Below are 27165 nucleotides of genomic sequence, written 5' to 3'. Positions count from 1 at the left end.
CCACATCAACAACCTCTTTCATCATCACAGGACATTCACTGCATTTGGTGAATACATTTTGGAGCACTGCTGCACCACATGGATAATGGTTTACATTGTAGTTTACACTCTCCCCCAGTCCACCCAGTGGGCCATGGCAGGACATACAATGTCCAGTATCTGTCCCTGCAGTACCACCCAGGACATCTCCAAGTCCTGAAAATGCCCCACATCATATCTTTTCTTCCCTCTCCCTACCCTCAGCAGCTACCATGGCCACTTTCTCCACATCAATGCTACAATTTCTTCCATTATTAGTCACAATAGTTCCATAGTAGAATATCAGTAAGCCCACTCTAATCCATACTCTATTCCTCCAACCTGTGGACCCTGGGATGGTGATGTCCACTCCACCTCTATATCGAGAGGGGGCTTAGATTCCACATGGATGATGGATACAATTCTCCTACTTGCAGTTGTAGGCACTCTAGGCTCCCTGGTGTGGTGGTTGACCTTCTTCACCTCCCTGTTCACTGGCTGGGTTAATCCAATAAACCAGAGGGTATGAGCTGCAAGTCTCCTGAGGCCCAGGGCCTGACTGTCACATGAACAGTCCAGAGATTCAGGTCTCCTGAGTATACACCAATCCCAAGTCCAGTAAAAGTGACAGAAGAGGCATGTGTAGAAATGTCACATCTGAGTCCAACTCCATCACACTCAGGAACACAAACTCCAAAGAGGGCAACTGACATGGCACTGAACTCCAGAACCATCTGCCGTGACCATAGAACCTGTGGGTCTCTGTAGCCCTCAGGAGAACCAGTACCTGGGGTTGTATCTACTTTGGCTGTCTCTGGGACCCTGCTGAGGCATGGATAAGCACTACCCCTCTAAAGACCGGCCAACTCTTTTTTGGAGACTCATAGCCATATAAACTCATTTGTCCTTTCCATTTCCCTCTTTTATTCAAGGTCAAAAAGCAGTTTTTAACACCTCTTTTTAAAACAACTTTCTGAGATAATTCATGTGTCATTATACTTCACCCATTTAAAGTGTAATATTCTGTGGCTTTAATTATATTCATCGAGTTATGCAACCATCACCACAATCAATTTTAAAACACTTTCATTACTCTAAAAACAAATCCCATATTCCATAGCTGCCACTACCACACCACCAACCCCAAACCTTTCGTTTCCCTTAGCTCCAGGTAAACGCTAATCTACTTTCTCTCTTTACGTATTTGCCTATTTTGGGCATTTCATAGAAATGAAATTGTATAATATGTGGCCCTTTGTGCCTGGGTTCTTTGACTTAGCATGTTTTCACTCTTTACCCATGTTGCAGAATGTATGAGTATTCCATTCCTTTCCATTTTTGTTTTTACCCTCATCAGTGTATAGACTTTAGATGTTTCCACTTTGGGGCTATTATAAATAATGTTGCTGTGAACATTCACACAGTTTTTGTGTGAATGTATATTTTCATTTCTCTTGGATATATGCCTAAAAGTGGACTTACATGGTAACTCTGTGTTTCCAGACTGCTTACTAAAGCAGCTGCAGCATTTTACACCAGCAGTGTATGAGTGTGCCCGTTTCTCCACTTCCTTGCCAACGTTTATCATTTTATTATAGTCATCCTAGAGGCAGTGGAGTGGTACCTCATTCTGGGCTTCCTGTGCATTCACTGATGGCTAATACTGCTGAGCATCTTTTCATGTACTTATTGACCATTGAATATCTTCTTTGGAGAACTGTCAGTTCAGGTCCTTTACCCATTTTATAATGGGTTATTTGTCTTTTTAATACACAAAATTATTCAGTGTTATGAGTTCTTTATACATTCTAGATATAAACCACTTATCAGATATGTGATTTTCAAATATTTCCTTCCATTCTGTGGGCTGTCTTTTCACTTTCTTGATGTCCTTGGAAGCACAAAAATTTCAGTTTTGGGTGATATCCAGCTTATTTTTTTTTTCTTTAGTTGTTTGTGCTTTTGGCTTCATATCTAAGAAACCATCACCTAATCCAAGGTCACCAAATTTACACCTCTCTTTTCTTCTAAGAGTTTTATACTTTAAATTCTTACACTTAGATCTTTGATCCATTTTGCATTAATTTTGTATAAGGTGTGAAGTAGGAGTCCAGTTTTATTATTTTTCTTATGTATATCCAGGTGTCACAGCACCATCCTTTGAAGACTGTTTTATTCCCATCAAATGGTCTTGGTACCCTTGTCAAAAATCAATTGACTGTAAATGTGAGAATTTATTTCTAGACTCCCAGTTCTATATGTCTACCTCATGCCAGCACCACACTGCCCTGATAGCTGTCATTGCCAAGTTTTAAAATGTATTCCACTAACTTTGTTCTTCTTTTTCAATATGGCTTTGGGTATTGTATAGGTCCCTGGAACTTCCACAGGAATTTTAAGATCAGTTTGTCAATTTCTTCAAAGAAGTCAGCTGAAATTTTGATAAGGATTATATTAAATTTAGAGATCATTCTGGGAAATATTTCTGTCTTAACACTATTAAGCCTTCCAATCCATAAACACAGGATGTCTTTCCATTTATTTTCATCTACTTTAATTTCTTAACAATGTTTCGTTGTTTTCAGTAAACAGATTCTATCTTGTGCTTATTTTGTTAAATTTATCCCCAAGTATTCTATTATTTTTATGCAGTTGTAGATTTTATTATTTTCTTAATTTTATTTTTATTTGTTCTACTGTATGAAAATACAACTGAATTTTTATATTGATTATGCTGCAACTTTATTGAACTTTATTAGTTCTAGTAGGATTTAATGGATTCTTTAGAATTTTCTATATACAATATAGAAAATATAGAATATATATGTATGTATACAATATATAATAATATACAATATATATACAATATTTTATTGCCATATGCAAATAAAGATACTTTTACTCCTTCCTTTCCAATATGGATTCCTTTTATTTCATTTTCTTGCCTAAATGCCATGGCTAAATCTTCATTACAGTGTGAAATAAAAGTGATAGCAGATATCCTTTTCCTACTCCTGATTTTAGGGGGAAACTCTTCAGTCTTTCACCATTAAGTATGATGTTAGCTGTGGGTTTTTCATAGATACCTTTTATCTGGCTGAAGAAATCCTCCTTCTATTCCTAGTTTGTTGAATGTTTTTTATCATGACAGGGTGTTGAATTTTGAGTGCTTTTCTGCATCTTTTGAAATGATCATGCGATTTTTGTCCTTTATTCTATTGATATGGTATATTATATTAATTGATTTTGAGCTATTAAATCAATCTTGGATTCCTGAGATAAATTCCGCTTGGTAGTGTTTTATAATCCTTTTTATGTATTGCTGGATTTGGTTTACTAATATTTTATTGAGGATTTTTGCATAATATTTATAAGAGATATTGGTTTATGATTTAATTTTCTTAGGAGGCTGTTGTTTGGTTATAGTGTCAGGGTGATTCCGGCCTCATAGAACATGTTGGGAAGTATTCCCTCTTCTATTTTTTTAAAGCATTTGAATATACGGCTATTCATTCTTAAAATGTTTAGGCAAAATTTACTAGTGAAGCCATCTCATCCTAGATGTCTCTTCGTTGAAAGTTTTTGATTACTAATTCAATCACTTTACTTATAATAGGTATATTTAGATTTTCTATTTCTTTCTGAGTCAGTTTCAGTAGTTTGTGTTTTTATAGGGAAGTTGTTCATTTCATCAAAGTTATATTATTGTTGCCTTACAGTTCATAATGAACTCTTATGATATTTTTATTTCTGTAAAGTTGTTAGTGATGTTCCTTCTTTCATTCCTGATTTTAGTAATTTGAGTCTTTTCTCTTTTTCTCTTGTTCAATTTACCTGTTTTACAATTTTGCTGACACTTTCCAAAAGCCAATTTTGGTTTTATTGATTTTTCCCCCTAATTTTTCTATGCTCTATTTCATTAATTTCTAATGGAATCCTTATTGTTTATTTCCTTCTTCTGACTTTGAGTTTAATTTGCTCTGTTTTTCCAGTACTGTAGAAAGTTAGATTGATGATTTGAGATCTTTAAAATGTTGTTTTCCTTTCTTATAGCAACTGTTTGCCATCCTTTTACTTTCAGCCTATTTGTGTCTTTGACTCTAAACTGTGTCTCCTTTTGACATTGGATCTTGTTTTTAATCCAATATGACAACCTCTTACTTTTGATTGGTTCACTAATCCATTCACATTTAATGTTATTATTGATACATTTGGGTTTATATCTTCCATTTTACTTTTGTTTTCTATTTATCTCATGTCTGCTTGTTTTCATTTACCAGTTTTGAGCTTCTTATATTATCACATATTATTTTGGGGAGTATGTTGCAAAAGCACTTACAATAATTATTTAATAAAAGCAGGATTGCACAGACCAAGGAGTCGATATTCTCCACTTAACTTTATATAATTTTAAAAATGCATAATGCTTGAACATTTTGCCCTTTTCCAGGTGATTTAAAAAGGTAAAAACTTAGGGAGGAGTTCTTTTGTGATTAAATACATTTGGAATATTTTGCTTAATAACTGATTCATATTCTTAGAGATTCATATTGGTCTTCAGCATACTAAATCACTGTGAATTCTTGCAGAAACAAACTAAATTAACTTATTTTTGTCTACATTGACCAAATGCATTTGCTTATGGATCACTTTAATGACTTCAATGACAAAATAACTTTTAAGATCTTTTTTTACCACTGCTGTGTCTTGGAACTACTGTTCCAACTACTGTCATGGGAAGTACTGGGCTAAGGAAGTAGGTTCTTTCAGATGCTTATCTTCCTTAGCTTGTTTATGTTACTCTGAATCCCTGAATGGTTTTGCTCCACATTTTATACATTCGGGATTTTTTTCACTTTCTCTTTTTCAGAGCTCGTATTGATATTCCCGGAATATTTTCTATTTTTGCTTTTGCAACTGCTTAAAATATGCTTCAATTATTGCTTTTACCAATTGATTTCTGTAGAGGCTTCCACCATCCCATATGTTTCCCCCAAATGTTAAATGCCTTCTTTTAACACATACCCACCAAATGTCTTCTGTTACTTTGTCCTGTGACTTTCTTTCCAGTTTAATTCATCTGGCCTGTTTTAGTGTCCAAACTGCTTTGGTGCAGATGATTCCTTCCTTATTAGATCTAAGTTTTTAAAAGTTCCCCAATGGTAAATAACAAAGATGCCATGGTTCTCTTTGTGATGCCTTGGCCTTTTTTGTGAGACAGAACTAAATATTTCTCAAACTCTAGAACTTAAGAAGAGTATTTCAGTTTTACCCCTTAAGAATCCATATTTTATAGTATATATAGATCTGTGATGAAAACCAAAATTTGAGAGAGCCCAATTCTATTCCTGACCAGTACTATTTTGCTGGAAATCTCATTGAATGATATAGAGCTCTTTGCTTCATTTAACACACTGGTACATTGTTAGCTATGCAAGAAATGAGAAGCTCGTGTAGATCAACATGACCTCCAGCATTTCAGCAACCAAGCTCTTGTTGCTGTTGAGACCAAGAGAATGTTATTTCCTCTTCAGAGGAAATGCATTGCATTTCACAAGTAAATCATAGATTATGTCCTTTAAAATTAGCTAGTGCTGTCATCTCTTTAATATCCTCTCTTCTCCTAAAGCTTTAGAGAGGATTAGTTTATATAATCACTAAGACCCAAAAGTCAGTGTTCAAATTTTGTTTTGTAACCTCAAGGACTTGTTCCCCCTCATTTACTCATCCTCAAAGACTAGTAACTGTTTCCGAAATTTTAACAAGGCATACCCTTCTCAGATAGGCACTGTTAGAGCCAATACAGGGTAAGTTATACTGAGATAAGAGCTTTCAAATCTCAAATGTTTAAAAGTTTATTTATTGTTCAAGTTAAATGGTTAGTTCAAGTCAGCAGAGGGGACTCCACCATTGGGAATGTGACTAATTGGCTGTGCCCCATCTGGAGAAGGGAGTGTGGTGGTTTGGGACTTTTATGGAACCTAGAAAAATCATGTCCCTAGCGCTAATCCATTCTTTTGAGTGTGAACTTATTATAAGTAGGACGTTTTGATTAGGCCACTTCAGTAGGCGTGACCCAGGGTGGGTCTTAGTCCTCTTACTGGGGTCCATTATAAGTGGGATGAATATGAAGAGAAAAGTGTACAGAAGCTGAAAGAGAAAGCACAGGAGTGAAGAGAATGCCTGAGGAAGCCAGAAGCTGAAAACAACAAAAGCCAAAAGTGAAGGGAGAGACCCACAGATGCCACCATGTGCCTTGCTATATGAGAGAGGAGTCCAGGATCACCAGCGGCCAGTCTTCAGAGAGAAAGCATTGCCTGATGATACTTTAATTTGGACATTTTTTTCTGCCCTGAAACTGTAAGCTCACAACCGAATAAATCCCCATTATAAAGGCCAACCCATTTTTGTATATTGGAGTTTGGCAGCCTAGCAGATAAAATAGGGAGCAAAGGCAGTTATTTGGCTCAAAAAAATGTGCACATCATTTCTATTCACATTTCATTAATCAGAACTAGTTCCATAGTTGCAATTAATGTCAAGGAGACAGGGAAGTGCAATCTTCTGTGTATCCACAAGAAATGGAGAACTAGACACTGGCAAGCACTAATAAATCTACCAAATCACCTAAAAATTAATAGGGAAATTTTGTCTCTTATTTCATTTTTCTCAAAGTTGACTGCCAAAATATTGCCCAAGTACATGTATCACATAGTATCCAAGTAAACAAATAAAGATAATAAGTTGCTTCTGCTGGAAAACAGAGAGAATGTCACAAGTGTTGTCTAGTTATTCCTGAGAAAGCTGAAAGATAAGTTTTAAATTTGTATCACTACATCAGTGAAAGTTCTTTGAGCCAACTACATGGAAAGTAAAAACTAGGACTGTTCTTTAAGAGTTATTTGTAAATAGCTATGAAAACTCAGGTTTCTATCAATAATTCGGTAAGGAAATCTGCAGCAATGAAATTCTGGTAAAGTACATTTCTTAGTCTTCTGAGTTAATGTCATTGTTGTATCCTTTCATTGGCTATTGGGTCAACTGAAACTCACTGATAAATTTGTCGAGGCACCCAAGATCTGTGAAGATGACTTTTTTAATTCATTATTATCATATACAGTTTTTGACCTTTCTCAAAGGCAAAATAGAAATAAAGATGGTACATTCACTTTTTGACATAGGAAAAAATCCATTTAACTGCTGACAAAACCATCCTGCTTTTGTCATTTTTACATATGTTTTATTCATGTTAATGCTACAATTTGTGAGCCCAGATTTCTAAAGCTGGATATATTCAATTCGTTCTTACTTTGTAGGAATGCTTTTTGGTTATATGCCAGTTCCCGAGCCTGTAATCATAGGCAGATTTGCAATTCTTTTCAAAATTTTACAGATTTTAAAAATAAAAAGAACCCATAAAGAATAGTGTGATTCTCAAAGAAACAGAAATGCTATGCCATACAGAAGTTTTTTCCAGTGAGGTATGAATTTAAAATGCATGCAACTTTGGAGACTGACTTGTTTTTGTCCTCTTTGCCTATGATTGATTACTTATGTATAGACTTCTTATCTTTCTTGAATAGACTGAATAGATATAATAATTACAACTCAAGTAGAGATTAATGTCACATTCTAAATGGGCAATTTAAGGACAGTTGAATAAAAGGAGTATTTACAAAAGGATATAGAGAAACCACAAAGGATGAAAGAGCCCCTCTTACCTGTGGCTAATAACAAGAGAGGTTTCATTATAATTCCTAAGTCTGTAAGTAGTAGAGGAGGGAGCAGTTATGGAAACTTGAGCCAGAAAGAGCTAGGTTGAGAGGGTCACCAGACAAGAGCTATGACTTTCTATTGGGGGATGCCATCTACCCACTTCAACCATGCGAAGAAGCAGCCAGAGGAATCTGATATGCTGGTGTTCTTCGTTAGCCAAATCCTACCAGAAGTCACAGATACATGAGCCTGTTAGGGGCACAGAATTAGGTAGAAAGTGAATCTCTCCAAGAGATACAGATGAAAAATATGTGGCAAAATTGGTTATTGTGAGTCCAAATCAGTGTGAAAAAAAAATCGAAATTTAAGCAATTAGTTATTAGCTAACATTTCTAATAATTAGCCAGTTAGTGGTAGTTAGTTATGAATTGACCACTAAGTAATAGTTTCAAAATGACAGGTTATTTGGAACAAAATGATTATACGTATTTCCCCTTCATACTTCCTAAATAATAAGTAATTTGTGAGTAGACACATTTTTAAAAGAATATAAATTGCTGTCATTCTTCATGTATCAATACGAAAATTAAGTTTAATACTTTATCCAATTCAACAACTACAAATAGTGGTAGATTTTTTAAAACAAAATCTTAGAGTTAAAAGAGATTGCAGAGATTTTTTTCTTTCTTGCTTCCTCCCCAGTATATGAATTTTTAAAAATGAGAACCCCATATTTCTCTCGAAGGGGCTTCAATTCCTCTTAGCATTGATTCTACCTTCAGTCTACAATGAATATCCTTCATTCTTCCATGATTAATCCCAATTCCCAAGTCCCTTTTCTGACCTTCAATACCTGCTTTTTCTTTAACTCTGCCATTCAGTATTTTCTTTATTATGTATTATGTTATTTTCATGTGTACACATCTTCTCTTCCCTAATAAAGTACAGAGTTCTTGAGAGCTTGAACTGTATTTTTTTAATCCATGAATTATTGTGAAATTGTTGGACATTTTAGAAAAATAATTTGAAGCTTACTAAGAGTTCACCAGAGAATGCCCTGTATCTCCAGTATCCCTATGCTTAAGACTTGAACATAAATATTCATGAACTCAAAAAGGCTTGAATTTTCCAAACATTTTTATCAGAAAACAGTAAGACATCTAGACAAATAAGGACTGGCAATTCTGATTGACTGTGCCCAAATAGAAATAAACACAAAATACATAAAACCAAAACCCAGTCAAATTTCCTTTATGCCTTTATATGACCTTTTAGTAGGGTGAAATTTGCAATAATAATTCAATTGCTTTAATTAATTTGTAAATGTGGATTCTAAAGCAAATAATTCAACATCCTCAGCTTGATATTATTGTAGTTCCATGATGTGGTAGAATCATGAAACCTAAAAGTTAAAAGATATTTCAGGGGCCATCTGTTCTGACTTTTCACTAAAGACAGGAATTTTCTTTTTGAGGTAACTGGCAGAAAGTTATTTTTGTCCGCATATTTTCTGTAGAATGAAGCTCACCATGCCTCCAGAGAAGTCTACTCAAGTGGTTCCCAATGGCTTTGCTCTCAAATCCTCTTAGAAGAATTTTAAAATACTTATTCCTGTGCTCAACCACTAACCAGCAAAATCTCAGAATCTCTAGTGCTGGCACTGGGTATCTATATTTTTAAAATTCTCCAAATGATTCTGATGGCAGCCAACCATGACAAATAGTGGCTATGGTAGATTTTATGTACCCCAACTACAATATAGATATTGTTGAAAATGTATTATCAGTTGAGGTGTGGACTCATTTGTAAATAGGATCTTCTATGATCCTATTTAGGTGAGGCCAGTTGGAGGGCAGGCTTAATCCATAGGCCTGGAGGCATTATTAAGAGAGGAAATTCAGACATAGCAGAAGATCCAGAATCTGGGTCATAGGAAACTGGAAGAACAAACACAAGAAGAGAGATATGCCATGTGACAGAGGGAGACCTCCTAGCTCAGGTACCCCAAGGATTGCAGCAAGCCAACATCATCCACCTCCACTGGGAGCGCATTAGAAAAGCAGATTCCCAGACAAACTGAATCAGAACATATATTTTATCAAGATCCCCAGTGCTTCCTGTGCACCTGAAAGTTTGAGAAGCAGTTCTGTATATCACTGTTACCCTGAGAAGGGATACACTTCTGTTTGATGTTTGTTGACAGCAGTGTGGTTCAATTAGCTATATAGCAATTTGTATACTAATCAAACTTCATCATGGAAACCAGGAAAATAGTCCAAGGATTGATAAATAATGGATTGCCGTAGTTCAGCTAAAATAATAAATACTTGAGCTTGCAGAAATTCAGTGAAGCCACTGAAGTAATCACTTCCAAGGACTACCTTTGGTCATTTTGTGTTGGTGATGTTAGACTTGTAAGTCTTCACTTATTATAATTTAAGAGGCATCAGTTGCACCTGCAGAAGTAAAGTCCTGGGTACTGTTCCTGTCTGACCCTGGACAAGCCCATTTTCCTCCCAACATTCTAGTCATTCCAGCTGTAAAAGAAGATTTATAGCTTTTATTAGTAATGAGATTGGGATCCTCATTTAGATGAAACTTATGCAAATACCAAAGATGATTATTATTTTAGCTGACAGATAAAAAGGCTTGTCACTTGTTTTTGAATGCTTTGTGAAGCAAAAGACACAAGGATGAAATTAGGCCGATCATCTTTTTTGTTTTGCCTGCTTATGGAGTTTGATTGAACTTGTCTGTATCCCATGATAAGTATGCAACATAACAAAGGATTAAATGAAAGACCACTTAATTACCTGAATCACAGCTTGTAAAACTGTATGCGTTTTCATGGGAGGGGGAGAGGATTGGTATAATTAGTACCCCTGAATTTAGGAAAATTGTGTCTCTGGGAAATTGTGTACATGTTTGGCAAAAATTGAGTGACAGGTCAAGAACTCTTCAAGCTAAGAAGATTATGTCAACAGATGCATTCCCCATCTGCTCCCTGAATGTACCAAAATGGAAATCACATGTTTTTTCTCTATCATTTCAAGTTCCAGTTAAACTCATAGCCCATGAATCATACCATACTAATATCCTAGACTGAAAAATATAAACCTGAATAATATTAAAAAGGCAAATATTTTCTCTGTGAAACTAAAGGTATTGTCAGGAATTTTTCTTTCCTGATCTTCATTGTGACGCTCACATTCCTGATGCCAAAAGGCACAATCCAAAGCAGAACAGCAAATCTGCTGGCACCAAAATGCACACAGTCCAAAAAAAGCTGACAACAAGCAGTGTTATCAGTCCAATAGGTCATCAATACCATGAATATATTGTTTGAATCATGTAATAACCCAATGTTTTAAAATCTCACATATTGAAGGGATAGAGACTGCTCTGAAAGATTCTTACCTGCAAGAGGTATGTGACTCTTCTGTGTCTTGCAGTTAGGATGATTGTGAAAGTGAGTTATTCTAGTTCAAGTGAAAATAACAGACTCTCACACTAGGGAATTATCCATTCAATTTACTATTTATTATGCATTTGGATACCAACAAAGATTTATAGAATACCTACTGTGTGATAGGATTTTTGCAGGGCCTGGAGCTACTATAGAGGACATAAAGAACCACTCCCCTCCACCCCAGCCCCAGCCCCACCTTATTCCTTATTCATTCTGATCAATACCAGGCTGCACATCCTTATATTTTAGGTCACATATCCTTCATAGAGAACTCTCCATCCACTTGCCTGCTGTCATTCAAACCTTATTATTAATATAGAATCTTTATCAATATTTTGCAGTAGCCCCAGTTATTGCTGTTACTATTTGCTACCTCAATGACCCTTGCAAAGCAATAAAGAAAATTAGAGACTTAGTTTCATCCAATATTAAACTATGTAAAAATGTTAACAGGGCTGGTTTAACTCTCCATGCTGAGGTAGAGAAGTTTTCTACCTCCTGATTTATATTTTCTTTGGGGCTAAGAGTTACCTGGATGAGTTTTCCTTACCTTGCAGAAGCTCTCAGCTAAGCTCAGGGCCTGTGTTACATTATTAGATCCAACCACTTGAACTTCTTACGTAAGAGCAGTTACATGGTGACTGAATTTTTATTCTGCTATAGTATTTAATCCTCATAACAAAACCCTTGTGGAAATATGACACAGAGGAGGGTGAGAAGTGATAATACATCAATGGAGCTAATTAAACATAAGAGGAAAACAAATATTATGGAATGTATAAAAATGATGAATATCTGTAAGCCAACAGAAATTCTGAGGAAATCTGGGTATTGGAGAAATAGAAAAGTTGCAGTCATAATGATTGTCTTCTTAGAGATATGGAAAGACCAGCGTGTGAATTATCATGGATAGTTGGCAAGTCTTCCACTTGTGCTTTTCTTTTCACGAAAAGAGGATCTGCTAAAGAAGAGCAGATGCCCTACTTCCAAGCCTGCTAAACACCTAATGTTTTGTGTATTTAATGCAGGATACGGAGAGAACAGGGCAGGAAAGAATCTTCAGGGGCTCCAAAATTTTGGATAAAAAACAGAATCACTTGGAAGTACAGATGGTGTTTTCATCACTTCTTTCTAACAGTTGGGACTTTGGAAAGGATAGAAAAATCTTGGATGTGAACAATTGGCTATGCAGATGGTTATGGTGAACAGGTTTGGGGTTTGGGGGTAACAGCTTTTAAAATTCCAAACTGATGGATTCTTTCTACAGAAGGATAAGGAGGAGGAGAAGAAGATGGAGCAAAAAAGGAGGAGAAGGAGGAGAAGTAAAAGAAGAAAAAGAAAATGGATAGAGAAAATGTAGCTTAATATACAAGGAAGAAAAAAATGTGTATTAAGCTATGTGCTCTTTATCCTTTATCTTTATAAGTAGAAAGAATTGGAAAGCCAAGTCTAAAATAGCTATCCAGTGTACCAATCAGGGATTTGAAAAAGTTTGCCAAATTTCAGCAGATAAACAATTCTGAATAACTTAATTGAATTTGTCACTTGGCATTCATAATGTAGTTATTTGATATGAAGGCCAGTACATAGAGGAAATTTCCCAGAAAATGGAAACTGTTCACAGAAATCAAGTTTATGCTGGAAGAATTGAAAAAGCAATAAGACAAGGTGAAATCTAGTAAAAGTCTTGGCCAGAGTAGATCCACTTCTACAATTATTAAAGAAACGCAGAGAAAGGGCATTCTTAACTGTATAAACTCTACCTGCTTTTAGAAACTAAAGGGTAGTCAAGTTTGCAAAATATATTTGTAAAACTTTAGCATTCATAATAAGTACCCTTTATATATTTACTTCAAAGAATATCAGTTACAGATTTTCCAGTTCATTTTTGGATAGGCAGCTTTATCCCAGTGTATTTATGGTAAAATAATCATGAGCTAAAGTAAGATCAGAATTGAAGGTGAGGGAAACGGACTTGGCCCAATGGACAGGGCATCGGCCTACCACATGGGAGGTCCATGGTTCAAACCCCGGGCCTCCTTGACCCATGTGGAGCTGGCCCATGCACAGTGCTGATGCACACAAGGAGTGCCCTGCCATGCAGGGGTGTCCCCTGCTTAGGGGGGCCCCACATTCAAAGAGTGCACCCCATAAGGAGAACCACCCAGCACAAAAGAAAGTGCAGCCTGCCCAAAAATGGCACTGCACACATGGATAGCTGATACAACAAGATAATGCAACAAAAAGAAACACAGATTCCCGGTGCCGCTGATAAGGATGGAAGCCGTCACAGAAGAACACACAGTGAATGGACACAGAGATCAGACAACGCGGGGGGAGAGAAATAAATAAAAAAATAAATCTTTAAAAAAAAAGAATTGCAGGTGATATGAAAAACAAGAAGTCTTCAAAATGGCAGTCCCTGAATTCATTTATGCATTCGGGATCTACTGAGTGCATATTGTGTGCTAGACATTGTCTTAGCTTGAGATGATACTGAGATAAATAACACAGCTTCTATCCTCAAGGAACTCATAGTCTTGGTGGGGTCAGATTGTCCTGTATGCTGCAAGATCCTAGAACTCAAACTGCATTGTGAGTATCAATGGGAGGTAAGGAAAAGGCTCTGCAGAGAAAACGAGGTTTTAGAGAAAGTTCGAAGGGAGAGAAGAAATGTATCAAATAGAAAGAGACATAGGAGAAGAGCCCCTAGTCTCAGAAACAGCTTGCACAAGAGTAGTGAGATGTGAATCTCTGTATTCAGTTTGATGGTATGCAAAGGAGAAAACGCAGGAAATGGTGCCATTATGAAATGAGGTGGGGCTCATGAAAGACATTATAATTCCTGTTTGAAAAGTGTTTGGTTTTATTTTTTCCTAATATCAGAGACAGAAACCTTTAAAATGTTTAAGCAGTCATTGAGGAAAATGGGAAAACTTTGGTGTGTTGGATCTGAATGATTTTTTTAATTGACCGGTCTTTGCAGAGCTTCAGTACTCTGGTTTTAAATCGTAGTTTGAGGACATATCTCGTTAAGTGGACAGAGTCGAAAGGAGCCACAGTAACCCTTTTTAGCAAATTCATATCCTCTTACCAAGCTGTGGGAAAGTCCCTCTACCCTTAAAAAGTCCAGACACTGCATTCTCTGCCTTCTGCATTTAAGACTAAGGTCTTTCCTGTTTTAGAGTGAGTTTTGTTAGCAAGCACAGCAGGAGGCAGTAAATAAAATTGCTATAAGCTGATCTTCCTGACTTTGCCTCATTATCTGTGGAAATATGTTGTCACCTTGTGTTACTAAGATCTCCACCTCCAGGAGATGCTGTCTCTCCTTGTGACAGCTGGCTTTGTATTTATAAAGGGAAAGATCCCGTACTTAGTGGGAACTACTTCCCTTATGTAACTTTAATAAGGTGCAGGGGTGTATCTCCAGAGACAGAGCGACAGAAATCTTCCCTAACATAAATTGATCATTACTCTCTAGAGCTAAAGAAAACTTCTCTACTTCCTTGAGTTCTTTGCTTCTTTTAGTTCAAGCTAGCACAGTAATTTTGTTTTCTAAAAATGTTAACACTTGTTTGCATTCCTGGAGCCAAGGAAGACTCTGAATTCCCATTAAAAGTTGAGGGCCTCAAAGTTGTGGCAAATGTACTATAATTTTTTTTTCTTAGTTTTTATGTGCAAGACACAGTATATGGAATGACTTTTTTTTTTTTTGCATTCTAAGACTCTGTTTTTAATACTAACCATAATCACTCGTTAAATTTTGTTTTAATGAGAGTGCTTATTCATAGAATTAAAACTTTAAAATATTATAATGATATCCTGAACAGACACACAATCCTTAGCAGCCCTGGGAAGCAATTCTTCCTTTCCACAAGGGATGTGCCCAGCTTTCTGACAGCAGATCCAACAAGGCAACACAAAGAACTTTAATACCCCATCCCTAGTAAGCTATAACTAGTGAACTTGTCGATTTGCATTTACAACGGCTTTCAGAAGCAATTCAGAAGATTACAGGGCACAGTCATCATTCCAGGAGATTATGTAGCTGCCCCTTTCAGGTAGCCTGCACTCCTTAGCTGGGCACATTATCCAGGTGAAAATTTCCTCGTCCTCTCTCTACTATGCTTAGGGTTCTATTCCAGGTTAGATAAAAGTGACCACTAATAGTTTCATTGTGTAAATTAACACAGGAATGTATCTCAACCCAGTTAGATGGCACTGATGAGGATCTTCTGGTGCAGAAGTAGCCAAGACTGCAACGCTTCACTAAATTAAAATAGGCTTGGGTGATATGGCTCTAGACAATATTTGAAATTGGCAACAGTAATATGGAGATGGCAGCTGAATCTGGCATTTTAAACTTGGAAAGCTTGATAATACTATGGCTTGCATAACAGGCTAGTCCAGGTATACGTTACTATCCTGTGTGAGGATATTTAAGCCAGGAAGATCAGTTTTTAAAAGCACTCATAGTAGGGAATAAAAGCAAAAGAATTAAAAAAGGACAAGGTTGCTTAGGGGAAAAAAATGGCACTTAAATTTCAAACATCAATTTAGGAACTGGTTTTTGGATTATAATCATCAAAACTATCTTCCCTGTTTCACTTCTTCAAAGAAGTAAAAATTTTATAAGCTATGTGCCAAGAATGTGGTCAGAGAAAGATATTTCAATCATGGAAAATTATTTATTTTGAAAGCTGGGAAAATAGTTCTTCAGAGATTTGTCAGTGCTAATATGTTCTCTGGTTCCAGATTTCCCCTTGTTGCAAACTCTTTATTTTTGCATACATACAAATTGTTATGAAGAGATTTCACGTTTAATCAGTCTCCTCTTTTTTGGGGATGACACCATTTACTTATTTGATGTTTAAAACATTTCAGAAAGCTTTTACATATGAGGCCATGTTTTTGTATCATCCATGTTCTTCACAAATTCTGACCACTTTGGCAAAACTTTCTTAACTCTTTCTTAAGCAATATCTTTTTTGCCACATAGTAAAATACCATAACAGAAAGATTAGAGCATCTGAATCCTAGACCGTAGATGGTCATCCATGAAATGAGTGACCTTAAAAATGTCATTTAGGAAAATGGATGTGGCTCAACCAATTGGGCTCCCGTCTACCATACAGGAGGTCCGGTGTTCAATGCCCAGGGCCTCCTGGTGAGGGCAAGCTGGCCCACGGGGAGTGCCAGCCCTTGCAGGAATGTCACCCCACACAGGAGTGCCGCCCTGCATGGGAATGCCATCCCACACAGGAAAGCCACCCCGCACAAAAGTGCCAGCCAACAAGGAGAGCTGGCGCAGCAAGGTGATACAACCAGAGACACAGAGGAGAGACAATGAGAAGACGTAGCAGAACAGGAGGCAGAGGTGGCTCAAGAGAGTAATCGCCTCTCTCCCACTCCGGAAGGTCCCAGCATCAGCTCCTGGATCTGCCTATTGAGAATACACTCAGACACAGAAGAACACACAGTGAATGGACAAAGAGACAGACAATGGAGGGAGGGGTGAGAAATAAATCTTTTTTTTGAAAATGTCGTTTGACCTCTGAGTTTTAGTTTCCCCATTTTACAGATAAAGAAATAATAATGTACCCCTGCCTATCTCAGGACTGTTCCTGAATCCAGGAGGGAAAATGTACCTCAAAGCGCTTTGTATTATAAATGTACACTAACATTTATTGAGTAACAGTCTTGTTGATGGGCCTACAGTGCAAAATTGTTCTTCAAAGGCTGTGCCTTAATTCAATCTTCAATGAAAGGCCAATTGAAAGCATTTTTTTAGGAGCTGAGCTAAGGCAGCCCTGATGAGTTTGATAAGGAACGATGCTTAGACAACCTACCAGAATGGACAGTTATGTCCCTTCAACTATCTTGCTTTAGTGGTAGCCTTCTCTTCTGAATTTTTGGTAGAGGAGATAATTCAAGGCGGAACCCTCAGATGAATGTCTGCAGTGCAGAAATTCTGGGTCACTGATTTAAGTAGGATTCCTGCACTTTAGACAGAATGCTTGGCAAGTGATCATATCGACAACCTATAGTAAAAACTCCAAAATACATTGAATTTTTCTCAGATTCACCACTCCCTTTCTTAAATGTGAGACTTGGGTTTCTTTTAACCCAGACAGTTGTAGATCGTCTCAGAAGGCGAGACAAGTATTCAATTGAGTCCCTTGAATTCCTTGCCAGTAGCAAAGCAAAAATAGTTTTGGCCTGGCAATTTCAGGGCAGGTGTTACCAGTTGGTGGCCTGAACCATGGAAAAACATCCTTCTGGCCTTTTTTAAATGCCTGATTTTGCACGGCACTACCTCCCAATGGGCCTGCCAGGGAGAATTAGTTTCAGGATGTACTCACAGGAAGTAGACTGGATTAAGTTGCTAGCTATACATAGGAATGTATATTTAAACGTTGAAGAAAGTCTGCGCAAAACAGGAATTTTGGTTTTGACATCATCGAAGTTGAACTGACTTTTTTTTTCCTGATGACATTTAGCCAGTGGGTTCAGCTGCTTCCATTGGAGGTTTGAAATTCATATTAGTAAAACTCAATCATCAGGAAGTTCTTTATAAAATAAAACACACATATATAATGGTAATGAAGGTAAAAACATTGCAAAATTCTGTTGTCATGAAACTAGCCAAAGACTTGACAATGCATGCATCCTGTTTTCTGAAATACAATTTTTCCTTACTTTGAGGAATATGAACACTCTTGAAAAACAGTAAGTCAAATTCCATCTTCAAGTAGCCTTCCTTGCCTGTAATAGTGATTTGGTGTCAGGGGAAAAGACCCCCCAGTGGTTGTTTTTTTTTTTATTTCATATTTTTAAAGATTTATTTTTTATTTATTTCACTCCCCTTCCCCGCCTCCCTCCCACCAGTTGTCTGCTCTCTGTGTCCATTCTCTGTGTGTTCTTCTGTGTCCACTTGTATTCTTGTCAGAGGCACCCGGAATCCATGTTTCTTTTTGTTGCATCATCTTGCTGCATCAGCTCTCTGTGTGTGCGGTGCCACTCCTGGGCAGTCTGCACTTTTTTCACGCGGGGCGGCTCTCCTTACGGGGTGCACTCCTTGCGTGCGGGGCTTCCCTACACGTGGGACACCTCTGCATGGCACAGCACCTTGTGCGCATCAGCACTGCGCATGGGCCAGCTCATCACTCAGGTCAGGAGGCCCTGGGTTTGAACCCTGGACCTCCCATGTGGTAGGCCCTATCTCTTGGGCCAAATCCACTCCCTTCCCAGTGGTTTTTATTATTGGTTTTAAGTGTAAAGTAAAAATGAAGACACCATAGTTCTTAGGTTCTGGGAGGATAATATCCCCTTTGGGAATGTTATAAAAGTTAAACACCTCACCTGGAAAACTGAGTGAAGCACACACCACACAGTTTGGATTATATTGTGTTCTGGGTTCTGTCATGGACTACAGGGCTCCCAGGCACCTCACAGCACCTACCTGTACTTAACCACTTGGAAGGCTGTTTTCTTTCCATCCAAGTCTCATTTTGCAGGTTTTGTTCCTTTTTTTCCATGAACTCTTTCCCTAGTAAATCTTCTTTACTTACCACCCTCAACATCACTGAAGTCCAGTTTGTCTCTGGAACTCTAATAAGCCTAGATCTCCATCCGTGAATGACAGAAGGCAGAGCCACCATTTTCTGGGTATCTGCTCCAGCCAGGTACTTTTCAGAGTGCTTTACATACAGGATCCACCACTCCCCACAGTCGTGCAGGACCTGGGGTGATTTGTGAGTACCACTCTGGATGTCACTGATTCAGAGAGAAGAAGCAATGCCATCAGCATTCAAGAAACAAGAAATGATGGGCCCACCTCTTTGATTCTGTTCAAGAAGCTAGGAATCACTGAGTAACAACTCCAGACTATTTGTCTCTCTAGGGTGCCTCAGAAGGAGGCTAGCTTTAGATCAGGCCGGATGCCCAGCCATCCCATTTGCCCCTTGGGCCTGGTTGACGTTGGCATTGAAGCAGTCCTTTGGACCTTCTTCTTGAGAAATCTCACTTCCCTGCCTCACTGCTCTTCCATACACTCTAACTGTTGCCCTTTGCTTCATCCACACAGGTAACGGCGCTGACTCAGGAGGTCTCTCAGTTAGGAAAGGATATGAGAAACATGATGCACCTTCTGGAAAGTGTCCTGTCACCCCAGCAGCCGTCGCAGTTTTGCTCTCTGTACGCTGCCTCCGTGTGTCCCTCCAGGGAGCGCTTACAGACCAGGATGACCTGGAGTACCCACCAACCTTGCCTACACTTGCAGGCGAGTGGATCCGCTTGCACCCAAGCACAACTTTATCACAGTAATGTCACCTCAGATGTTTGGAGTGTGGATCCCTTCTCTGTGGGAAGCAGCCCCCAACGAACTGGAGCTCAGGCACAAAATCCTGCAGAGAGTGAACCGTATCATTCTCCAAACCTTGACTATTCTCCTTCCCACTACCAGGTTGTCCAAGAAGGCCATTTGCAATTTTTAAGGTGCGCCTCTCCACTCTCAGATACCACGCTGACGCCTCTGCAGTCCCTTTCAGCAACTCTCTCATCCTCTGTCTGCTCCTCCTCGGAAACTTCTCTGCACCTGATTCTCCCAAGCAGATCAGAGGAGGGCAGCTTCGGTCAGGCAGCAGTTAGCTCCTTCAGTCTGGAGAACTTGCCAGGATCTTGGGACCGGGAAGGGATAGCATCAGTCGTTACCAAACCCTTGGAAAATTTCCCACTGGAAGTTGTCACAAGCACAGCAGAAGCAGAGGACAACAAAGCCATAAATGTATGATGTCAGTGCATGCAAAGCTGCTGCCAGTTTCCAACCCATCACTGCATGACAGCTTTAGTTTGCCTTTTTTTGCCTTTGGCAGGCATAAAGACCCAGCAGAGTTGGGGTTCCTGCAGAAGAGAGTGTGTGCAGCCAAGGCAGGCAAAACCACCGCCAGACTGTAGCAAACAATTTCTAGATCCTAGAAGCATCATAGAAACATTTTTCTGTACTTATATTAGCTTACAGGTCTGGTTGACAGGTTTTGGTCAAAGTCCAAAGACCCTGAGGGTCTGAGCAGCTAGAAGTCCCAGACAAAGAATCTGTGGATAAGTTTTGTCTTAGGTGGCTTTTGTGAAGTGCAGCAAAGTTTCCTCCTGAGTGCCCGTTTGTCATTCCTGAACAATATTCATAGCACTGTTGGCCTCAGGAATGCCAAGCTCCTGCTGATCTATTTTTCTTTTTGTGAAGGCAGAGGGACAATTATCACTGCATGTCATCTCCTAGACAATCAGTCAAACGGAGCTAGTGGCCAGTGGTTAGCTATTGCACGTCATTTGCCATGTAAATGAAAATGTCTTTATTTATCAAAAGAAAAAAAAAGGCTATTTTTATATCCTTGGTATGAACTATGTATTTAAACTATTTAAAATATTTATAAAGAAATGAATGTTTTCTTTTCATTTTGGTAAAAAACAAAAAAGAAAGCCTGCTGTTTTAACAAGAAACACACTACTGCTATGTATAGTAGATCAGAATTATTTATTATTAAGAGGATGTAGTTTCAAAAGGAATCCCCCTTTTATCTGCATGCAGTTTGCCGCAAATGTATCCTCACACTTCTGGATTACCAAAGAAAAGTGAGGTCATACTTTATTCACGAAATAAAAATATGGACTGAGTATCAACTGCATGAGCCTTGGGGTGGTGGCAGGGAGGGCGCCATCTGGCCTCTGCTGACTCACATCAGTGACCTGTGGGGAGGCTGCACCCACTGGGCCAGCAGAAATGTCTCCCATCCAGGTATCATACTTTGCGGTCCGAGAACCCAAAACCGGTCTCTCGAATATGAGCTCATATTTACTTTTGAGCAATGTTTGACTCAAAACGAGGGAGATAATCTTGGCATTGACCTTTCCCTGGGCTATCCTTTCAGAAGAGATCATAACATTCCCAAATGGAGCCAAGATTTCCAAGATAAGACTCAAGAGAGTGATGCCAGCTTCCATAGGGTGACACTTTACAGTTTTTAAAAGCTCTCAACAGCCCTCTAAGTTATGCAGGGCCGGTGTTTTCATTCCCATTTTGCAGAAGAAGACATCAAAATCTCAGAAATTGTACGACTAGGGTACTGGAGCTAGTCTAGAACCCATTCTGCTCCCTCCAATGTGTAAGTTCAGATGTGTAAGTTCTTGATCATGATTTAAACACATTTACTTAATAAAAAATCAGAAATTGTACAACTAGGGTACTGGAGCTAGTCTGGAACCCGTTCTGCTCCCTCCAATGTGTAAGTTCAGATGCTGGTCTTGATCATGATTTAAAGACATTTACTTAAATTTTGTTTTATGTTTAAGAACATTTCCTGCCTATGGGCCCCAGATAATTCTACAAGACATATTGCATTCAAGCTCTGCAATTCTCCTGCTCTTATTTTCTCCCACAAAGGATAAACCATCTGAGAAGTGTGTCATTAAAAACATGTGAGCAAACCACGACTTCTGATGGTGTGTGAATCTTGCACCCTAAAACTGGTTAGGGCAACCGAAAGGAGAAAACTCTTCTCTAGCAAAAATGAAAACAGTACAGATTCATGAGGCAGGCCACTCAAGACTCGATGACTTCTAATTCCCCATTTCCAAACCCCAGTCTCTCCCTAAGTTAAAGGGAAAATAGAAGCAAAAGCATCATTCTACATTTCATCTATTCATTCTTTTTTGCTCATCCTTGACCTATGTCATCATGTTAAGTACTGTTCAAAAAAGCTGATTGATGTTGGCCCATGAATGTCCTTCTCTCAAACCAGCACTACCATGACTGATGCTAATGTTAATTGGCATTCTTTTTTTGAATACTGACCATGTGCCAACAGAGGTCTAGAATTAACATATTTTGTGTTTCCTCATATAATCTTCACAGCAATGCAAAATGTCTGTTGCTAGTGTCATTCCCATTTTGGAAATGAGTAGCTGGGACACAGGTTAACCTTCCCGGTCACATTGTTTGTGTACGTGGCTCATAACCATTCTGGCAATCCCTCCTTCCATGCCCAAATCCACCCTTGTTGCTTTTAAAATCTGACTAGTACTTAATTCCTTTCAAAATATGTGAATAAAATGAAATGTTGGTTCTTAAAAGTAAGCACACAAATAGAATGACTTAGTTAAGCTCCACGGACTTGCAGAAGTCCTGGTGAAATGCCCAGAAAATGCCTGTTTTCCCATCCACTCATCTTCTCAGTTCTTCTTCCTAAAACTGACTTTAGTAGCAGAACAACCTGCCATAGGTTGACCTGTGGCTGGACCAAGAATGAGGGGCACCAAGAGAATTAAGGAGTCCCCTTGGTTTCTTCCAAGGAGGCACTGGCTCACCTACATCAGCCCTGCCCTCATCCTCATTGCCACTTTCCCTCGTCAGCATGTTCAGGCCACCAGGACTCTCCCTGTTCCAGTACAGTTCAGAATAAGCTTTGGTTTGGTTTTGCTCATGTGCGCTATGAAGTTATTGTAGGAAATGAGGATTCCAAGTTTTCCTAAAGGTTTGATTTTCTAAATATTGCTGCTATGCAAATATCAGAGGCCCTTGTCCTCTCATCAGGGATACATTTTGGGGTCCCTACATCTTCCTTATCTACCCACCCCCTGCTGGAGGAGCAGTGCAGGGGTCCAGAGACAAGAGAAGCACTTGTTTTCCTACCAGTGTCTTTTCTTAAAAATCCTATCAGGGACTGATGTCTTCTGTGTCATTCTAATTAAAAGGACCAGACAGAAAGATTATATGAGACTTTATTTTAATTCAACATAAGACATTTCTGGCAATTGAAGCTACTTACAAGTAGAGTTTACTGCCTTGAGAAGTAGTAAGATTCCTAGCCGAGAGAGTGTCCTCTCAGAGGCTCAATGACTATTTCACACAAATATTGTTTTCCTTGGGGGGGAAGGGGGGCTTTATTTTGGATTGGCAGAATGTCTGCATCAGAATCACGTGCTTTGCATGTTTAAAATGCAGATAACCTGCCATCAACCCAGTCCCTTATAAGTGGGGCCTGGGAATCTAGTTTAGCAAATAGCCTAGAAGACAAGGATATTAAAGCTTTAGAAACATTGGTCTAGTAGTCTAAATGAACTAGCTTCTAAATTCTGTAAGACAGAGACCCTTTTCTATAATTGTCTAACAGAGATGCCTGGCTAGCCTCTAAATGTCAGTAGTTGATTTTTGTTTGAATAACATAGCTCTAGAGAGCTTACTGAAATAGAGATTTCAGGACCCCGTCACCTAAGATATGGGCCAGTCTTAAGTGGTTCTTGCATAAACATACCTGGGAACAGACTCAAAAATCATTGCCCTAGGCAGTATAATTGTCCCTTGGCTAAGGAGGCATTGACTCTTTTGTAGGTGGGCCAGGTAGAATCAAGTCACTCAAAATGGAAAATGTGCAATATTATTTCAACACAATTCCTAACACATCAATAGTTTTTTGATGAAAGTGATCAATCACTTTTCTCCAAGAGAACTTTGAAAAATTCATTTCTCAAGTCAACTCATTATGAATGAGTGCCTACTATGTACCAAGCAATGAAATCTCTTGATTTATTGTAGTATTTTTTTGTTTTCGTGTTTCTCATGGATTTTCTAAAAGGGAAAAAAAATGTCAGAATACCTTTTACGTTTTGAGATTTTGCCGTCTGGTCAGTTTCTTCTTGATCGGGAGCCATCATAGTGAATGTGAAGCCAGAAACTATGTGGTTAGAGAATGACGATTACTATGGCCAGACCCTGTGTCTAATGGAATTGCTGATATCAAGATTATGATTTTATCCACAGCAAGGAAAATATCCTCCTCCAAATTGATCTTGCTAAGGCTACTGCTTATTCTCATGAAGTGTACATTATTTTTCACCTAAGGACATCTTTTTTAAGTCATTCCTTTTACTGTGGAAGTCTACGACGATGCTCCAAGAGTAGCCTTGCGTTGGCTCACCATCAGCGTATGCAGCATATGCAGATGAGGTTAAAGCCTACTCCAAACAACTTTCCTGTGCCTCCTTCTTTTGGGTTATCCAGAGGCAGATGCCCCACGTAGGTGATGTTGAGAAAAGAGCAGGCGTGTTGGTGGGATACAAATGAGTGCTCATTTTCCAACCGTTTTTCCTTGCTGTTTGACCTCAGAGAATTTATTTAACACTTCTGAGCCTCAATTTCATCTACAAATTGATGATTAAAATATATCTACCTTGCAGGTCTTTGTGCAGATTTAATGCAGTAATTTAGGTGCAGGCCCTTGGCACACTGCCTGACATATAAAGCACGCTGAGCAAATGTCAGTTCATCTCCCCTGGCCTTCACTCCTCTCCTACTTACCCCTCCTCTCATCTCCCTCTCTTCTCTCCACTCCTAAATCCCCCCATCCTTCCCCCAGATTCCTCTCTGGCTCTCCCTTTTTCTCCTTTCTCCATTCATTTCCCCCCTTCCTTTTTTCCCCTCTCCCCTCTGTTCCTTTCTGCTCTTCCTCCTGCTCCATCATCATCATTCTCCATCTGCAAAATGAGCCACCCTTGGACATCTCTGCGCAGTTCACAGTCTAGCCTTCACCCTTTGTCCCCTAAAGTCCATTTGTCACAGGGTTAGCCACCAAGTCAACACTGGCCTCATAAAGGGAAAAGGTTGTTGACAAGGCACCAATGTTGAAAAATGTGTTCTCGCTGCCCCCCACCACCCAAGCCCCATCTGTGGGCTTCGGATTTGCTTATCTGAATTCTAGTAAAGGCTTATTTTGAGTGCTTTAGGATTACAGAAACTCCCAGGAAATGTATTTATTAGCGTGATTATGTTCCAGACACATATGCCACCTCTTGCCCGTAAAGTTTCTCTACGGAAATTGGCAGTTGCTTCAGACATCACTATGGGTGTATACGTCACTTTACCCAGCCCGTGCCATGCAGAGCTGAGCACTGTCACCTAAAGCCTCCATCCTTTCTCTGTGGCTAGTGATCTTGCGCTCTCACCCACAGCTCCTTGGACAAGGAGCAGAGAAGTTACCAGGTCTGCCACTTCATGCAGATGCCTTCAAAGCACCTGCTCCCTGTCCCATCCATTGAGCGGGTCCCCCCAGGGGGAATAAGCTAAATGTCACTCCCTGCAGTGTGTGTCCTGGAAGAACCTGTTCCTTGGGTTGTGCCATTCAACACAGACCCAAATCAAGAGCTCACAAAAGACGTGCGTTCAGCCCAGTGAGGCAGAGAGGGGCACGTCTGCACCTGTGGTTCCAGGAAATTAAATAAGCTGTATATTTGAGGGGAAAACAGCAGCTGGGTGGACTGAAGGTATTCTACGGGCAATTTCCTTCTGCCTTAGGTTTTTTTGCCCTATGGAGAAAGGAAGCTAGGGATGGGATGGAATTTAATGCCGATGCTCAGTGTCTTTTTTGTCTGTTTTTTTTAAACAGTTGATAAAAATAGAGCTTTCATATGTGATATATTTGAATACAACAGAGAATAAAATGGGAGGTGGTGACATTTGAAAGTGTGTCCGTGAGATTTATTTTTGCAAGAAACCAGTATACTAACTTGAAGGGACAATTCTTATTTAAGAATTCCCTCTGGAGGAAAGAGGACCCTAAGCCTTCTGCACTCTTGCTTTCAGGAATGAATTTTCTTCCAAAGTGGAGGCCCCTGAATTCCACCTGGCGGCTTTGTTCTCCACTGTGCTTTATTAGACCTGCAGGAGAACTATTTCTGAACTCAGCTCTGTGGTCAGTTTTAGCTGCCACCAAGGAAAGGGCTGCAACTCAGTGGCCTCCCACGGGAAACACAGAGCCCGCCAAATGGCCCCAGTCACGGGACCCCAGCTCTGAGCGTTTGGGGGGGCCACGGCTTGATTGGCAACGGGGGAAACTCCCAGTTAAAAGCCCTGATTTCCGAAGGCTGCTGGGGTAATCTGTTGCCCAAAATGAGTCCTGAGAATTCCTCCTGCTCTAATCAGACAACCTGTGGAAAGAAATCAAGTTATTATCTCTGGCATCCAGTACCCTGCATCTGTGCCACTTAGGGTACCTCTAGTTAACTTACACAAAACCAGAGCTACAGAAAGGGGGTAGAGGAGTCAGCGTCTCTGAGCCTTGCTTCTCAAAGTGTGGCTCATGGAGCAGCAGAATGAGCTTCATCTGGATACTTGCTGAAAGTGATAAATCTAGGCCCCCACCCCAGACATACTGAATCAGAATCTGCATTTTAACAAGACTGCCAGGTGATCTGGGTGCATGTTAAAGATTTAGAAGCACTAGGATGAACCCCTGGTTTTAAGCCTGGCTGCCTACCAGAATCACCTGTACAGCTCTAAAAAAGAACAAGGATTCCTAGCTCAACTCCACAGATTCAATTTAGATGGAGTGGGAGCCAGGTAATGGTAATATTTGGAAACTTCCTAAGTGACTCCAGTACACACCATGGTTGAAAAAATAATGAAACATTTGAGAACAGGATGCTCAAAATGTCAATTCCCAACCAGTAGCACCAGCAGCAATGGGAACGTGTTAGCAGTGCAAATTCTTGGGTCCCAGCCCAGACCTACTGAACCAGAAATCCTGGGGTGGCGACACAGCCTCTGCAGTGATTCTCTGTTGGAGATTTGGGCCTGAAGGGTCTCAGGAATGAAAGAAAGAGAAAAGGGAGAGTAAAAGGAAGAGAAAAGGGAGAGTGAAAGAAACAAAGAAAGAAAAAAGAAAGAACGAGAGAGCTGGCATCAGGGGGTCTGCAAGTAGAGACTTATCAGACAACTTTATTGTTCACAAGGGGCTCTCTATATACCCCAGTGCACACACGAGTAGAAGTAGCAACATGCAGTTAAGCATCAACATTACTCATAGTCTAAGGAATTCAAAAAATCTTATCTCAAGGTACAAAGTTTGAGTGTTCTATTTACTACACAAATGTTATCAACTCATCTTTTCTTTCAGGCTTTCACAGCTTCATCA

At 39.3% G+C, this 27165-nt stretch overlaps 1 protein-coding gene across 1 annotated transcript in view; it reads left to right on the top strand.

Annotated features, from left to right (window-relative positions):
• KCNH8 (potassium voltage-gated channel subfamily H member 8) overlaps nucleotides 1-25715 on the top strand; it is a 407588-nt gene extending 381873 nt beyond the window's left edge. The window contains exon 16 of the mRNA XM_058290622.2: nucleotides 19290-25715. Within this exon, the coding sequence (XP_058146605.1) occupies nucleotides 19290-19994 (705 nt within the window). The 3' untranslated portion in view covers nucleotides 19995-25715. The remainder of the gene's footprint in view (nucleotides 1-19289) is intronic.
• The last annotated feature ends 1450 nt before the right edge of the window (nucleotides 25716-27165 follow it).

The sequence above is a fragment of the Dasypus novemcinctus genome, chromosome 31 (assembly GCF_030445035.2).
Source record: "Dasypus novemcinctus isolate mDasNov1 chromosome 31, mDasNov1.1.hap2, whole genome shotgun sequence".
Classification (NCBI taxonomy): domain Eukaryota; kingdom Metazoa; phylum Chordata; class Mammalia; order Cingulata; family Dasypodidae; genus Dasypus; species Dasypus novemcinctus.
This window is presented reverse-complemented; position numbering and strand designations above follow the sequence as displayed.